The following is a 17,708-nucleotide window of genomic DNA, read 5'->3' as shown; positions in this document are numbered from 1 at the left end:
TTCTTCAGAACCTCATTTGCTTATTTGAGACGTACAAAAATATATGGCTTATTGCAGCTAGCATATGTACATGTTAAGTATGAAAAGGGTATATATGGAGTGAAATAAGAATGGTGATCTTGGGAAGTTGGAAGTGGGTTAAAATTCCAAAAATAAGCCCTCGTTATGAACCCTTTTTGTCTAACCCTTGACCTTGGTTTTGGTTCCCAAACGTGCACTCTTTATTTATTTCATTTTCTATTTCTTATGCATCCATTTTTTTCAAATTCTTCGCTTTCAACCCATTCAAACACATCTAATATTTAACTTCTTTTCCTTGGTACTATCAAAACCATTACTAATCCAGATTTTATACTATCTCATAATTATGAATATTGAGACAATATTTTATGTTTTTCTAGTTACGTTTTAATTTATTATCTGTATAACACTTGGACATGATCTGTGGTATAGATAATAACATCGGGTATTCAACAATTTGCGACAAACATACATACATACATAAATTAATTTATTTTTTGAGTGTACTGAAAAAACCATGTTTTTTTGATATGGTGAGGTCTACGACGGATTAAAGGTTACAATTGCTTTCTTTCCCTCAGACGAGAAAAAGGAGGAGCTATGTCAAAGATCTCGATGGTCTCGTGAGTGGTTTATAAACTGCGATTGCAATTTTCTTGACATAGATAATGAATAAATAGAAGTTAATATCCTTCCAATTGCATCAGTTTATTTACTTGAAGTAGTGCTCAAACAAGTTTTAAACTCTTTTTCCACATTCTTCAAAATTTTGTAATTAATTAATAGTAATTAATAATTATTTGAATTATTATTAATCATAATGATTATTTTGATATTGTTATTATATTAATTATTATTAATAGTATCAAATAGATTTAGTTGTTCAAAAATCAAATACAAATATATAAATTGTTTTTGTACATTATATAAATAATCAAGTTATATTTCTTTCATAAATAAAAAAAGTTCGATAAGAGTGATTTTAATCAAATACTTAATTATTAGTTAAATATGAGTTAGTTTGTTTATCTCTTAATAGTTTCATTAAAATGCAGACTCTGAATTATTAAGAGGTAAATCTTGTTTGGCAAAAAAAAAAATTTGTCTCTTAATGGTTCTAAAACCCTTTAAATGATTTTGTAACAATTACCAAGCAATTATATTTCATTTTGCACTATATCATGAAAGCCTCTTAATCGTTCTAACCACTTATAATCATTCTACACCAAACCATTCTACAACTGCCAAACTTAGTTTTATTTGAAGAACTATTAATTAATAAAAAAAAAATTACACTTGTCAAACATTATCTTTTATACATATATATAAAATTACCAATTAGCGTGACAAATTTTCTAGTATTCATATTTAGTTACAATAATCAACAATTTTTAAAAAAAATATTCTTCAAGAGGAAAAATTTTAAAAAATAATTTCTAAGCAAACGTAATATTTAAGTGGGCCAAAAAACACACCCCTCAAATTTATGTCTTTGGAGGCAGGTTTTGTATGAAGCCAGTTGAGGTTGTCACTAATCAACTTTTTGCACAGATATATTATAACACGACCTACCATTTCGAACACCTTCTGGTACAAAACTCTGGATCTCTCTCTTTTTCCAGAATAAATTAATTAAAAGGTTTAGTGTTGGCAGCAAACTATAATATATACATTTAAACAATGTTTATGAACTTTCAGTTACTTCCATGGCATAGAGAATAAACTTACAGCACCTGTTTTTCTAAAGATCCACATTGGATTGGTGGTACACAGTCTATCAAGACACCTGCAATACTTCCTTGATGTCATATCCTTGAATCTACAAGCAAAAAAGAAAAAGAAAAAGAAAAAAAAATATGAATCTTCTACCACTTATTTTAGATAACAAAACATTGATATACTAATAACAGAATTAAATCAAGTACACAACTTCTTAATAGGTGGCTGGTTTATGGGCTCAGTTCCCACAAGCAGCCGAATCCCAATGGTGTGTTTGGTATCCGGATAGGATATGACAAGACAAAACAATACAAGACAGTTATTCGCCGTTTGGTAAAGCAAAACTAGACAGAATATAATGATCAATTTACCCTTGATGAATTGTTTATATATTTTGATTAATTTATGTAATTTATTAAATTATAATAAAATAAATATTTTTTATAACAATTAAAGTGACCAAAAATAAAAAGTTTAGGTCATTCCCAATTTTTATTTTATACTTTGTCTATATTGTTCTTTTTTGTTATTAATATTTAAAGAAGTAAATAAATTAATCAAAATATAGAAATCATATAAAAATAATATTTTGAGGACAGGAAAGTGAAAGCTTAAAGAGCATAAAATATAGTAAATAAAATGTAAAGAATGAATAAAACGTAAAGAGGGAAGCGTATTCGATGTCTTAAAAGAGAATTATGTTTTATTTTGAGGCTATATTGGTAATATATAGGTCTATTCCACCTTGTTCCATGGGGTGGAGGTGGAACACGCCTATTCCACTTTGTTCCTGCCTGTTCACATAAAAAACTTGTTGAACGTGGAACAGTGAATCTCTGTTCTGTTATGTCCAGTTTACCAAACGCACCCCAAAGGAACTGCGACTCCCATACTAGTTTGTGCAAGCATACTACTGCAAAACCAACTGTACCATACATTGGGGTCTAGGTGTTTTCAAGTACAAGTTATCTATGTTCCTATTACCATCATTGTAAAAAATTGAGGATATTGATTCAATTCTAAAAGATTTAGTTGTTGTCTTAAACGATAATTGAGAAATGGTGCAACACTTTCTTAAACTGCTGTCAGTTGCTATTCAATAAGTATATACCAAAGCAATTTCATGGAGTGATAAACCAAATATTGGAAACTTACCTGAAGGAAGGTCAGCAACAAGACGACCCCCGAATTCCACAGAGCGTGAATTGTTATGGGAGTGAGAAGGTTGCGAGTTTGGGCATATGAAAACCCCAAAGCAGTTCCTGCATTTGTATAAATTTTAGTTGCATTCGATTTATATAATTTTTAAGTTAATGGTCTAGTTCATATGGTTCAAAGAGAGACAAGGATCTAGGTCCCATTTAGGGGCTGTTTGGTTGAATTTCTATTATATTCTCTATGGATAAGCTGTCTGTGTAAATTAATCTGTTTGTGAAGGTTTTTGTTTGAGAGTTTTTTCGCAAATGGAAGGGGCATGTTTTTTAATTGGGAGGCTTTCTGCATAAAGTTATCCCCTAAAAACTTACTGAATAAGCAATTTCTATATCATGAAGCCACTACCAAAGAGTCATGTATAGTTGACTGAAAAAGCTGCGAGTCTCATTAAGCTCATTAAGTGCTACAAACAGGCCCTTAATGTGTATTTCCTTCCAAATATATACCATTGAACCTACATTACCTTATACTTCTTAAAGACAACATTGAATCACAAAATTATATTTCTTTTTTCATTTGAGGTAAGTTGAGTTTTAGACGGAAAGAGGACCAAGTATGAAGAGCTGTGGAAATTCCCCAGGAGTGAGATGTGCAGCTGAAAATACCGCAGCACTTATAAGGACAGAGATCGGTGTGGGCACCCTGCAAAGACACATACATATGAGTGCGCATATAAATATATATATATGTGTGTGTGTGTGTATTCTGTATATAAACAGATTACTGGCAGGCTTATATCAGTTGTCAAAGGAAAAAACAGATAAACCATACCACTTGGTAAGGGACACCATAAGGAAGCCACGGAACACATTCTCTTCTAGAACTGGAGCAAGGACACCTGTGATGCCCAACAGGCAAACAGTGCTGCAAAAGAGAGGGAAAGAAGCTCATTTGTCTTTGATCATTAAAAAAATCAATATCCAAATATACTTAACAACATAGCAGTGGTAGACTTATTTAGCAACTATCTAAAACCAAGAAAGATTGAAAGAATCAAAGGCTGCTGTGTTATGCACCTGATACTTGAGGATCCGATCAATGGAAGTAAGCGAACAAGAGCATCAGTCTGAAACCAAGTTAACAAAATCAAGTCAACACAGTCAATTTGGGTAAAAAGTTGGTTACCAACGACCCCAACCGGCCCCATACGGGACCTGCCTCCAAGACACCAACGTGAGGGGGCATTTTTTGGCTCACTCAACGGCTGAGGCTAGCAGGGGGAGCCTGTGATGGAACCCAGGACCTGTCTTGTATTTGGGCAAAGTCACCCCACCACTTTGCCAATTGAATTACAAGCCAGAGGCAAGTCAATACAGTAAATATTACACTAACAAATGAGTATTATAGCTTACAATAGTAACTCATCGGTCATCACAGTCCCAAAATTGAAAACCCAAACTAGACCAAGGTCGTATAAATAGAAATGCAAACGTTTGCCTCTCTTCATTGGGGTCATAAGTGGGTTAAAATCATTGGTACGAAAATAGATACACCCTCAAGGCTCTCTAGCATTTACAATTAGAAAAGAAACTCCAATGACTATTCACAATCAAGCTACTCTTTTTATACCCAGTCATCTATGGTAGTATAACTAACTTCCAACAAACTATTTGCCACCAACCGCTTCCTTCCAGCGTGACATTTTGTTAAAGAGCAAGGCTGTTTACTAAAACACCCCTAACCTTATTTTCTATTCCTCCAGGCATACGTGAATCATCATATTGCATGCCCTAACTAAATTGGGACCTAGTCTCCATATCGTTGCCAAGTTGCTTAATGCTTTTAAGCATGTATCTCAGTTTTCACATAACTCTCTTTGTTGGTTTTGAGCATTGCCTGCCCTAACTAATTTGGGTAAATTTCTTGCTGTGTTTTCATTGACTTTGAGCACTGTACTGATTACTGCATAGGGACCTTCAAGTAGCGACTACATCTTGGATATTGGATTAATATGGAATCGTGGGCCTGCAGTTGAATAAGGAAACATGTGTGTATGTCTCTCCACTTATGCGTTAAGAGCGTTCTCTCAATGGCAACACAAAACAGATATATGCATATATGTGAGTACTGAGTCATAGCTTAAATGTGTCTATACATGAAGGAGATTTTGTATATCATATCTACCCAGTTAGTTGGGACCGCTCCCATCATCCCATGCTAACATTCTTTTTGTTATATAGCACAAACACTTGGCATCCCAAAAACCCCCTAGCCGGCCATGTACCCCACAACCTTGTTATTGATGGGCCAACTGCCAGCCTCTGGGGATAGGGAAAAAAGAGACTTTCTAATAATATAAATTAAGCACTGACCTCTCTTTGAGGTGCCTCACCACTGAACAAGGACATGGCTACTCCTGCAAGTGAGATAGTAACCAAGGCTCCAACAAGACCAATTCCAGCCCACAATAGCCATCCTCTTTGAAGATCGAAAGGATCCCTCCAATCTGTAATGTAACTAAATGACAAAATCAATATGCTTGTAATGAACACAAAAGGCAACGTGGTTATAACAAGGAAAACTAGACCTCAAAAGTCAACCATTATTCCAAGGGGCACTTGATTCGTTTAAAGGAAATGGGTATGATGAGGAATGACAATCTTGGGAAATAAAGCCATTCCTCCGAATTTACTAGGGTATGGATGGTTACCTATTTTATGTTTTTCATTTAACCACAGGAGTTAAATGACAGAAATAAGTTTTTTAACATAAAATTAAAGAGTGTCAAGTTTTATAACAGAACTTTGCTAATTACCATAACGATATAAGTCGTCAGGATTTTCTTTGCTTGTGTTGGTGACACTATAAAGCGTTACAAGTACAACAGCTGTTGTGAAGCTGAAAAACATAAAGAAACAGAGAATTAAACCTTCGTCAATAAGAAGTACAAAAGGAAATTTTGGTAAAAGAAAAGGTGCAAGTGAAGAACCCAAAATAGTAAACTCACACAGACGAAAATAAATAAAGAAATCATACGCTTGGTCAAAAAACAAAATTTCCGCCTTGTCATCCAGACTTAATTCTCCAATTTGAAAGCCAAGGTACGGTATAGCTGCTGCCTCTACAAGCCCTGTCAAAACAAAACTGCCTGGGCAAATATCACCTTCACAAGGAAAATACTGAACTGAAAAAAGAATAAAGATAAAACTTCTTAAAGATAAACAAAGAAGGGAGACTGGAACTTTTAACGTCTAAATGCCGGATTAATGACAACTAATATTTCATATATCCATGTAATACTGATCAAGGTAATCAAACTTTCATCTATTGACGAAACAAATCTTTTGAATTATAGTACAATACTTTGCATATACAAGCTATATGCGAGAAGTTCCGTTTATAAGGAAAGTAAGACTCATGCAATAAAGATAGCATGCAGCATATCCATTGGTTGAGCTTAGAATAACACCTTAATCCACAAGCAAGTGAGGTCAGTGAAACTGTATACCACTCCCATGGTACATCCCATCGTTGCAGGATTGGCCACTCCACAACAGTTTCCTAGAGACCGTTCCACCGTAAGGGTCAGCATAAAAATGTGCAAATTAACAACCTAACATAACTTATAGAAAGACCAAACAGAGTTGTTAGTCCATTCAATATCTGACTATCTTTCAAGAAACAAGATTATAATGTTCTTAAAAGTGAAGGCACATGGAAGATCCACCTCAGATAGGACATTCGTTGTTATAGCATATTAGGATATTCACAAACAAAAAGAAATTTTAAGACTGCTCCTTCCATTCCCATGGTAGAGTTAATTTCGCCAAAAAGGGATCGTCACATAAAAGGCTTTACTGCAAAATTGAGGCAATGTGCTAAAGCCTAACAATCTCACTTGTATAGAATCCATTTTATTCCATCACAAGTATTTGTAGATATCAGCAGCTTAGGCATAAAGGGCCAAGTGGATACATCATGGGTTCTCATACCATGCAAAAGTGTCTTCCATCCGAATTCCCAAAAAACTGGCTACGAAAAGAGGCACCCCTAACTATATATAAACATTAGCATGTCAAAATAAGCGAGAATGGCCAAATAGCATGTGATTTTTTACCGAAATCACATGCTATCACGGAACACGTTCAATGCAAGCAAGGGTGTGCGGGCAACTTACCTGCGAGGCTGTGACCTAGGTCACCACCAAGAGTAAAATCACATGCTATTTGGCCTTTCTCATGTTCTCATATTTTAACCCTGTTCTCGTTATAAACCTCCCTATATATATATATATACATACATACATACATATTGATGAAAAGACGAATGTAACTATGTAAGCGATATAGATTAACACCATTACAGATATGGCTAATGTTGTCAAGTTTTGGAAACTGGAATCTAATCGAGGGATGTAGGATAACCTAAATTTAAGAATGTACGATTTCCGACGTTGTTGAATTAAAACAGTAATAGAACAAGGCCTGAATCCCATACAAATACGATTTTGTTTTATTTCTGCTGTTAATCCATAAAATCCAACACAAGGTTTAGCAGTCTGTTAACACCTCATTCAAATTTCAAAGTATCAATTTCTAACCATAAACCTAAGAACGATTTCAAGAAAAAACAAATCACCTTTCCGTTTGTAGAATCCTTATTCTCATAAAAGCAAACCGAAGAGAGGCCTCTCTTCAAAGCTTCCCTGTTTCTGTAATTCGCGTGATGAAACCTCAAAGCTCGATTTGATAGGCATGGCGATGCTAAAACCCCGCTATGATAGACTCTGTGAGATGAATAAATAAGGGTTTTCGATGGTTTTACAGAGTATGGGATTAATGAAGATTGAGAGAGCAATGAGGTGCCGGTGGTAATCGTCACTGCCATTGTTGTAGAGGCGTTTTCCGATTACTTCAGTCTGCTCCCAAGATAAGGCAGGGGTTTGGAAAAGATAAGTTTCAATTATACATTAAATATGTACTTTTTCAGTCCCTGTAATTGTATCAATTTATAAAATCGGTCTCTGTACTTTTTCGGTCCTCTACTTGCATAATTTATTTCACGAAACATCCTCAAAAGCATGTCATATACGCATGGGAATGGGCCCCAATCCGTCGGAAAATCCGGTCCACCCGTCCCAACCGGGACGGGATTCCCCGCTTAATTAGGGATGGAGACGGAATCCCTGTTTGTCTCAAACCAGGGATGGGAATGAGAGGGGATATCGTACTCCCCGTCATGTACCCGCTATATATATTAATTAATTAATTATATATATACACACACACATACATATATGTATATTATTTATTTCAACTAAAACGGTAATTCAGAATTTCCTAACTAAGTTTATAATCTAAAATTGTTATTTTTTGCATGTTAATACATAATATTTTGGATGTCAAGTCAAAATACAATTACTCGATAAGTTTTGTATATTACTCGATATGGTTTTATATTACTTGATATCTTTTGATACATGTGACTTTAAGTTTTTTTGGATTATATTGATTTTTTTTGTTACAAGTTATTAATTCTTATATGATGTTGTGGTTTTTTTGTATTAAATTAAATTCATTTTGGTTTTAGGTCTATTGAAAATGTTTGAGATTTAAACATGTATGGTCTTTCACATATTTAATTTAAAATAACTTACATAAACGAGAAAAAAAGTCCTCTTACCCGGTAATTGATAGAGAAAACTCTTACCCGGTAAGCGCCTACCAAGTAAAAGTCGTTTATCAAAAATCCATTTTTTGATGGTTGATAACATAACACGATAAGGTAAGTAAGGGTGGTTATTCATGTCGGTAAGCGCTTATCCAATAAGCGTTTGGTAAACGGCCCCTAACTTTACCTTATCTCTTCCTTGGTCGTTATCAATATTATATATCTCTGATATACACGTTACTAGTCAACTAATAAAGTGATCAATAAGATAATGTGTAACACTCGAAACTTCATAGCACAAGTATTAAGATTTTAATCAAGTCCTTGTGAGTTTAAGCTCGTTGTTTAGTTTTGTTACTTTTGTATGTCTAATTCTATGTTGGTGGTTTAAGCTTAGAGTTTGACCTTTGAAAAAAGTTTGATCTAAGACAATTTTTAGACACCAGTTTGGGTTATGTGACCCTTGGGTCGTACGGCAAGGGTCGCACTTGGTGTAGGTAGGTGTTGGTTTTGGGAACTTGCGACCTTAGCAACCTGCGACCCTCGCAAGACCAGGGTCGCAATTATTGTACTGTAAGCTTGGTCAAGGTAGCAGTCGACCTTTGGTTAGTGACCCTAGGGTCACATTTCACTACATAGCATTAAAGTCAAGATTTAAAGCCTATTCTCCTCATTTACTCCACACCACACTCTCCCAATTAAAAACTCCCAAGAAAACCCTAGGTCCGAGTTTGGGTGCATTTAAGGAACATTTAGTGGTAGCATTCATCAAAGTTCAAGAGTTGGGGTTGAAGAATCAAGATCTACACATTTTCCTTCTCATTTTGCTATGTTTTTAGGTTTTCTTCAAAACCTAATTTGTGAGTTCATCCGACACTTTTATAAAACCATATACATGCTAACAAAATGTATTTTAGTACCTTAACGCTTTTATTTCATATATTTCACATTTTGGACCATCTAAAGTCAAAACATGTTAATTTTGGGACGACACTTTTGGAGATTCATAGCGTTACATATTGATTAGAAATCTTTTGATGATCGTAGCGACACTCCATGTTAATATTTACCTAGTTGGTTTAAATTATTAGGTTGTTAGCTACCATTCTTATACTTTGATTGGAAACGCTTACATCCTCCCCACTATTTGGGTGATTCTATTTATCAAAGTATCATTTATGTAATTATTCTTTAATTTAAATTTACAACTACTTTAGGGGTGTTACATAATGGTTTTCAGGCATGTAACATGGAGTACATGCATGGTATCAAGGATACCAAAGTGTACTTTTTACAAGAATAGCACAGTCTCATGCATATAAACATGTGAATAGAATAAAAGAACGCCTTTTGTAAAATAGTTATGCACATAAACTTCACATCCGTCTATACACATCACAAATATACTTTCCATGAGATCTCAAATTTGTCATATAGTATAGTATGGGCCACCACTCACCCTCCACACGATGCAAAGGTCTCAACAACATGTACCAGTTCTATATTTGGGCACTCGCTGTTGTGATGGTTCATTCTTGTATGATAAGACATATTGCCATTAGTTTGGCTTTCACACATAAATAATTTTCATGTAATATATATATATATATATATATATATATAAATATTCATGTATCTCTAACGATTTAATTATTTAATTGATGTTTGTTGATACATACATTTTTTTAATTCATTCTTCAGAACAAATTATCAAGCCACTGCTGCTGCCTTCCTTCGTGCACCTTATTGATTTACGTAGCTTTAGCTGCAATTAATAATGAACCTCCATAAATCGGGAGACTCATTATTTCAGTTAGTCCCTATGTTTCTCGATAGTTTATAATCTTTACGATATTTATTTTTCCAATTAGACAAACAGCGAGATCGATAGCTTATGATCGTCTACTCATATCGTTTCTATATTAAATATCATTTTAGATACTTATTTTATATATCTCGTTCATAATGCATGACTTTTGTACTTGTATGTTCTTCTATGTCCAATAATCAACCAATAATGTTATATTATCGTTACATATATAATTAATCTCTCTTCATTTCAAGGTTTCTTGATATTGGTACAATGTCAAACATCAAACTATTATTTAAAGGATTTAATAGTTACATCGAGTCAGACTGGTGGGAGGAGAATTAAATAAAACCTAACTTAGTGTTTGGTCAAATAAGATGTTATTATGACTTTTAGGTATAAACGCCAAAATCCGACCGGCAGGTTGCTGATTAGTTAAACCAGGTTCCAGTCAAATTAAATAAGTTTTTATTGCTTGTCAACAAATTAGTTAGGTTAGATTGACCCATAACACATTTTTTTAAACTTATTTTATAAATAATTAATGTATCAGTAGTTACTTACTTTTATTAAAATGTGGGTGAAATCGATGTGCCATTTAGGGGCCATTCGGAAGGAGCTTAATGGGTTGTACAAGGGATATAGCTTATTCGTTCAGCTATAAAAAGTTGTTTGGTTGCGGCTTATTCGTTAATCCAAATGCTTATTATTGATTGTAAAATATTCTGTCGAATAATAAACAGATAAACAACTAGTTTTTTTTTTTAACTATATTTGATACTTAAAAAGAAAATATTATCGTCTCTCTCGATTTTCATTTTATGAAATTGTGTGATTTTATGAGAGCGGAAATCTCTTCTATTGGTTATCGGCTTTATGGAGTATTTTGTCATACTAATAACATTCAACATTTATATATATTTGAACATGTTTATCACTTGGTAGACGTATCCCTAAATATTTTTTAATCATAATCCGCCCTCTATCAAATGGTTCATTTTTTGGGGCTAGACGTGATTTGTTAGCAAAAATTATTTATCTTTTATACGTTTGTAAAAAAATATTTATCTCTTTTATTTTTATAATAGTTTGACCAAATCAGATTTCAGATATAAAAACAAACAATATTACTTATCCAGATTTCATACTTCAAAACCATATTTTATAAATAAAAAATAAAATCAGACTTCAAACTTGAACACCTCTTAAAAAAACAAACACTACCTCAATAAAATTAAATCCTAAAATGGCTAGTTTAGAGGATTAGCTATACTTATTAAATTTTAATTAAGAACGGATATTATCTAAAAATAATTTAAAAGGAGGGGATAAAAGGACAGTAAAAGGCTTTGAGGTGTGGGTCCATGCTCCATGTCCAACTATGACAGCTTTGTCACTTTAGTCTTTAGCCATTCGCAACGCGTTTTATGTCCTTAACGCACCCTCTCAAGTCTCACCCACCGACTCAATTTCTTTTGAATTTTTATTTTATTTCACATCGTGATCCCAACCCACTCTTTCCAGATTTTTTGGTCGCAACCCTGCTCTCGATCGTGCGTATGAGAGGGAAGGAGATCTACGCTACTCTGATCTAATTTTCACAACACCAACTTTCTTATAATCACAATCTATGCTTGGAGCTTCTTCTCCTTCACCTTAATTTCATTACCCCTGATGCGATTGGTACGATGATACTATTTCTTCTCTCGTTTTTACTTTTATCGAATTCTATTAGGTGTTTGTGGAAATGGGTTTCTTTTGTTTTCATTTTTGCCTGAAATCTGCTACTTTAGTTGACGTTATCGTTTTCATACATGATGGTTTGATTATGTGGTTGGTACTTTGTAATGTAGGATTGCACTTATGAGCTATTAATTTTGTCTGTGTTTAGCTTTTACCTTGCAAAATTTAAGGAGCACTTATTTGGATTTAAGCCTGCTAATTTTGTTTAGTTGGTTATATTTAGTTGATTATATAGTGCTTGACCTATATGAATAGAATGGGAGTCCATGAATCCTGCATTGCAGACACATTACATTATGTTGATGCTTGCTGCAAAGCTGATTCAATAAGTTAGGTTGACTGTCTGTTAGGTTATTAGAACTTGGTCAATCATTTTGATAAGGGTGCGAAAAATAGTGAGGATGGTTAGGGGGATCCAAGGTTTGGTAGAATATAGTGGGACACATTAATAGAGTCATGAAAATCCCAATTTATTTTTAGGGGTTGTTTGGTTGGTTTTCAATTAAGCCCTGTATGGATTAATCTGTCTGTATAGATTGAGAAGGTTTTTGTTTTGGAGGGTTTTTTCATAGATGGAAAAAACTTGGCTGTCTACATAAAGCTTCCCCCTAGAAGCTTACCGAATTAGCCACTTTCTATATCATTAAGCCACTACCAAAAAATTATGTATAGCTGACTGAATAAGCTGAGTCCCATTAAGCTTATTAAGCTGCTAACAAACAGACTCTTAGTGCAATTGTGTATTCACTTGTGGATCCGTCTTTTCTTGACTTTTAGTGCAATTGTGTGTTTTAATTATATGAATTGAACAATTGGTTCATTGTTTCTTTTACTGACTGGCTGATTTGGAAAAAAGTAATTCAGGGTGCATCATGGTAACAAAGGGGAATTCAGGAGACAATAGGACTAGGAGTTCTGTTACTATATTTATAGTTGTCGGTTTGTGTTGTTTCTTCTACCTATTGGGGGCATGGCAGAGGAGTGGATTCGGAAAGGGAGATAGCATAGCTTTGGAGATGACCACCAAAGGTGGTGCAGATTGCAACATTCTTCCAAATCTCAACTTTGAGACTCATCACAGTGGTGATGCTGGGATTGTTGACGCGTCAGGAACAAAAGTCAAAGACTTTAAGCCATGTTCTGCTCGTTATACCGATTATACCCCTTGCCATGATCAGAAACGAGCAATGACGTTCCCAAGACACGATATGATTTATAGAGAAAGACATTGTCCTCCTCAGGAACAAAAGTTGAAGTGCTTGATTCCGGCACCCAAAGGTTATGTAACGCCGTTTTCATGGCCTAAAAGTCGCGATTATGTTCCTTTTGCCAATGCACCATATAAAGCATTGACGGTTGAGAAGGCTATTCAGAACTGGATTCAGTATGAGGGCAACGTATTTAGGTTCCCAGGTGGGGGGACACAGTTTCCTCAAGGAGCGGATGCCTATATCGATCAACTTGCTTCTGTAATCCCAATTGCTAATGGGACTGTAAGGACCGCCCTCGATACTGGTTGTGGGGTACGTTGGATTCATATAATATATTTCTTGAAATGTGGTTAACTTTTCTAACCATCTTACTTGACTTTTGTTGCAAGCAAACCAGCATTCTTGATTTTTCTAATGTTAGTTTATTTTTGTAGGTTGCAAGTTGGGGTGCATACCTTTGGAAGAGAAATGTTATAACTATGTCATTTGCACCTAGAGATAATCATGAAGCTCAGGTTCAGTTTGCTCTCGAAAGAGGTGTACCCGCCATTGTTGGCGTTCTTGGCTCAATAAAAATGCCATATCCATCTAAAGCTTTCGACATGGCTCACTGCTCAAGGTGCTTGATTCCATGGGGATCAAATGGTGAGAACCTTCCCTATTTGCAAAGCGTGATTGACTTTTTGAACTATTGAGCTTGGACTTTGTTGCAAACTAGCCAAATTTCTAAAAACCAATTTGATGTTCGGCAAAATTGCGGAAATGTAAATGCAAAAAGGACAATACTTGGTACTTTATGTTCAATTCTCATTCATTCTTGCAATGTGTAGTGTTTTTTCTCTGCATTTTGTTAGAATGATGATTTATTCATGATGAAAAGTGAAATGGCGATGGTTCAAGAAGTCGATCACTCTATTTCTAGATATTTATTTTATACGCGCAATTAGTATCTCATGGAAGTATGGAACAAAAAATCATGAAAAGGGACTCTTATTGTGGGTGCTGGGAAGTTAATTTGTTGATGGCTTCATGATTTTGATTTTTCTTTCTGGATTTTGCTGTGTGTAGATGGGAAATACATGATGGAAGTTGATAGAGTTCTTAGACCTGGTGGCTTCTGGGTGCTTTCGGGTCCACCAATTAATTGGAGAAACAACTACAAATCGTGGCAGCGTCCAAAGGAGGATCTTGAGGAAGAACAGAGGAGTATYGAARAGGTTKCTAAGCTTCTATGCTGGGAGAAAAYATCYGAGAGTGGAGAAACTRCTATTTGGCAGAAGAAATTAAATCYSGAAKCATGYCGTGCCACAGAARATGCTCCGGGTGTTACRTATTGCTCCCAAGATCCAGATGATGTCTGGTATGATCACCTTGATGTTATTATCGATACTTTTTTGAAGATTCAAAGCTTAAAGCTTCTTGTTTTCAACAAAGAACCCCTAAATTCATGTGGAAATTCATCCAAAAATTGTTCTTAATTTTTCTAGATTCTAAAATCAACCCATTGTACTATATATTCGGTGTTTTAGGTACAAGAATATGGAGAAATGTGTAACTCCTACCAATTCAAAGGCAGAGGATGTGGAATACAAGCCGTTCCCTGAAAGGCTTAATGCTATCCCACCACGAATTGCTTCTGGATCCATTCCAGGAGTTTCTGCAGATAAGTACATGGAGGATAACAGACAATGGAAGAAACATGTAAATGCTTACAAAAGGATCAATCGAATCATTGCCTCCGGAAGGTATCGCAACATCATGGATATGAATGCTGGTTTTGGAGGGTTTGCTGCTGCTCTTGACTCTCCCAAGTTATGGGTTATGAACGTCGTTCCCACTTTGGCAGAGAACACTCTTGGAGTTATATACGAGCGTGGACTTATTGGCATCTATCATGACTGGTATGATTGTCGTCTTACAAATTTATTTTCGGTTGTAAGGGCTTCACAAGATCAATAACTGCTTCTTGAATTTTCATACATTATATACGATGAATATTACACTATTGGTGCAGTCCAAGACCGAGTAACTAGTCCTTTAGGGTGCGTTTGGTATGCAGACAGTATAGGACTAAACAGAACAATTGTACAGCATTTGGTAAGACAGAACTGGACAGGACAAAACAAATAAAATGACCAATATACCTCTAATGAATTGTTTATATATTGTGATTAATTTAGTCATTTATTAAATTATAATGAAAAAAATATTTCTTACAAAAAATATATCTTTTGAAAGTTTTTGTCAAGACGATTAAAATGAAACTAAAATAAAAAAACTTATGTTGTTTCCAGTTTTTATTTTATACCCTTTCTATATTATTTTTTTATTATTATATAATAAATAACATAATTAATCACAATATAGAAACCGTATAAAAATAATATTTTGAGGACAGGAAAGTGAAAATGTAAAGAGCATAAAATACAATAAGTAAAATGTAAAGAGTGATGCACATTTGATGTTTTAGAAGAGAATTTAGTTTTATTTTAAGGTTATATTGATAAAATATAGGTTCGTTCCACCTTGTTCCATAGGCTAGGGTGGAATAGGCTTGTTCCACATAAAAGTTATGCCAAATATTGTAGTTTTGTAATTTACCAATCTTGATCTATCTAGTCTCTTTTTTGTTCCACCTATATTGGTGGGGGAAAAAAATCCATTTTTGTCCTACTCAGTCCTGTCATGTCCTGTCCTGTCCCAGTCTACTCCAAACTTGGGACCACAATTTTTTGTTTTGTCCTGTTCTGTTCTGTCTGGCTTTCCCTATCATGCTGAATGAATTCCATGGGAACCAACCAAAAGGGTGGTGCCTGATTGGTTTGAGCTTGGGCTCCAAAGATCAAAAGTGCCTAGAGGTCCTAGATTTGAATCCAAGGAGGAATAAAAATTCCCTTGTGGCCATGGAGGTTCAAATGCGGTGACTCCAAGCTACCCGCGAAGCGGGTGGTTGCCCTGGAATTAGTCGGCTCGCGTAGTGAGTTGCAGGTTAATCAAAAAAAGGTCCATGGGAACCAATCTAAACTCTCGGTTTTTTGAAATTGGAACTAATTGTAGACAAAAGCTTGCAACTTGGCTGCTCCGGTCTTGGTTTTAAAGCATGGTTTGAGCCTCGATTTTAAGCTTAATCGTAATAACTTCCAATCAAACGTAAAGCTATTCAAATCCAAACAATAACTTCATTTGATATCAAATCCGAGTTCTAAGAGATTAATGCAATGTTTTCTAGCTTTTGTAAGATTTTTTATTTGGGTGTATTGTGCAGGTGTGAAGCTTTCTCTACATACCCACGGACGTATGATCTCATTCATGCTAATGGTTTATTCAGTTTATACAAGGACAGGTAAGTAGAAATTACTCATGTTTGGTAAAAATTAGCTTATAAGCCAGATGACTATGTAAAATTACCTAAAAGGACATATAGAAAAATAATATGGGCATAATCGAATTTTTTTTGGAAAAAAACCCTATAGCTTATTCAAACACTATTTGAACTAGTATTTCAGAAAGTTAGCTTATGTCTAATGAAACTGGATTTTTTTTAATACGCTCAAAAAACAAGCCAGCTTATGGTTGGCCTTAGTCGGCTGCAAAGTGTAAAATATGGTCGTCTTTCACATTCTTGGTCTCATCCGTAAATCTTTGAACGAAATTTATGCAGATGTAATTTTGACGACATTCTTCTAGAGATGGATCGAATACTACGTCCAGAAGGCGCTGTTATACTGCGTGATGAAGTCGATGTACTCATGAAGGTAAAAAACATTGTTGGGGCAATGCGATGGGATACAAAACTGATAGATCACGAAGACGGTCCCTTGATCCCCGAGAAAATTCTAGTTGCCGTCAAACAATATTGGGTGGTTGGATCTAACAACTCTACGTCCTCGCGCTAATCGCCGAAAATCCGACTTCAGAACGGTAACTCGTCAAATTTTCCATGCAATCTCTGTATCACCTTTTAGGAGGTTCATACATAGCAAAGGGTCGATTAATCTATGTTCTTTAGTTGCTGAGTTACCATTAGTTAAGAGCCTTATATGATATCTGTTTGTTGTACTGTAAGACAATCAAAAGCCCTTTTAAGTTAATGGTAAGAAATGGTTTGTTCCAAAGTCCCATCTTTTGTCCCTCATCGTTTTCCGATAGTTGGCATAATTTAAAGAACAACCATTTACGTACACTGGTTCATGGTTCAGGGTTTAGGGTTCACTTGCACAAAGGATTGAGCTTTAGACAAATTGAGTATCCCAGATATGTTTTATATATCTAAACTGATTATTTTATAGGACTTAAGTTTATATGACCAAACAATTATGTGTCATATGTAAAGCTGTTACAGTAAGTTAATAAGACATTTTTGGACGTCTAAACAAGTT

At 34.9% G+C, this 17,708-nt stretch overlaps 2 protein-coding genes across 3 annotated transcripts; one reads left to right on the top strand and one right to left on the bottom strand.

The window, feature by feature from the left end:
* Positions 1-1,610: 1,610 nt before the first annotated feature.
* Positions 1,611-7,874, bottom strand: LOC112525571. Its single transcript, XM_025135755.1, has 10 exons — positions 7,534-7,874; positions 6,365-6,456; positions 5,932-6,039; positions 5,711-5,793; positions 5,268-5,401; positions 3,972-4,021; positions 3,727-3,819; positions 3,506-3,597; positions 2,896-3,002; positions 1,611-1,840 (listed from the first exon to the last, which is right to left on the bottom strand). Exons 1-10 carry the CDS (start codon positions 7,780-7,782, stop codon positions 1,799-1,801), a joined length of 1,050 nt encoding a protein of 349 aa, XP_024991523.1. The 5' UTR covers positions 7,783-7,874; the 3' UTR covers positions 1,611-1,798.
* Positions 7,875-11,846: 3,972 nt separating this feature from the next.
* On the top strand, positions 11,847-17,447 carry LOC112524226 (probable methyltransferase PMT2). 2 transcript variants are annotated; one of them, XM_025133960.1, is made up of 7 exons: positions 11,847-12,058; positions 12,975-13,641; positions 13,764-13,974; positions 14,398-14,689; positions 14,859-15,230; positions 16,595-16,672; positions 16,991-17,447. In XM_025133960.1, the coding sequence occupies exons 2-7, from the start codon at positions 12,991-12,993 to the stop codon at positions 17,223-17,225; spliced, it is 1,839 nt and encodes a 612-aa protein (XP_024989728.1). In that variant the 5' UTR covers positions 11,847-12,058; positions 12,975-12,990; the 3' UTR covers positions 17,226-17,447. The 2 variants fall into 2 exon arrangements, with proteins under 2 accessions (XP_024989728.1, XP_024989729.1); XM_025133961.1 differs by having other exon boundaries at positions 11,889-12,058; positions 12,983-13,641.
* Positions 17,448-17,708: the final 261 nt, after the last annotated feature.

This window comes from Cynara cardunculus, assembly GCF_001531365.2.
Source record: "Cynara cardunculus var. scolymus isolate 2C chromosome LG 13, CcrdV1, whole genome shotgun sequence".
Classification (NCBI taxonomy): Eukaryota; Viridiplantae; Streptophyta; class Magnoliopsida; order Asterales; family Asteraceae; genus Cynara; species Cynara cardunculus.
Note: the sequence above shows the minus strand (reverse complement) of the source record. Positions and strands in the feature narration are given on the sequence as shown.

Bases quoted from the DNA above. Each gene is read 5' to 3' on its own strand.
- LOC112525571 (XM_025135755.1), bottom strand. From the start codon at position 7,782: ATGGCAGTGACGATTACCACCGGCACCTCATTGCTCTCTCAATCTTCA. The intron at 3,598-3,726 runs GTATGGTTTATC...GTGTCTTTGCAG, and splicing joins ATGGTGTCCCTTACCAAGTG to GGTGCCCACACCGATCTCTG. The intron at 1,841-2,895 runs GTAAGTTTCCAA...TTTTGCTTGTAG, and splicing joins TGTTGCTGACCTTCCTTCAG to ATTCAAGGATATGACATCAA.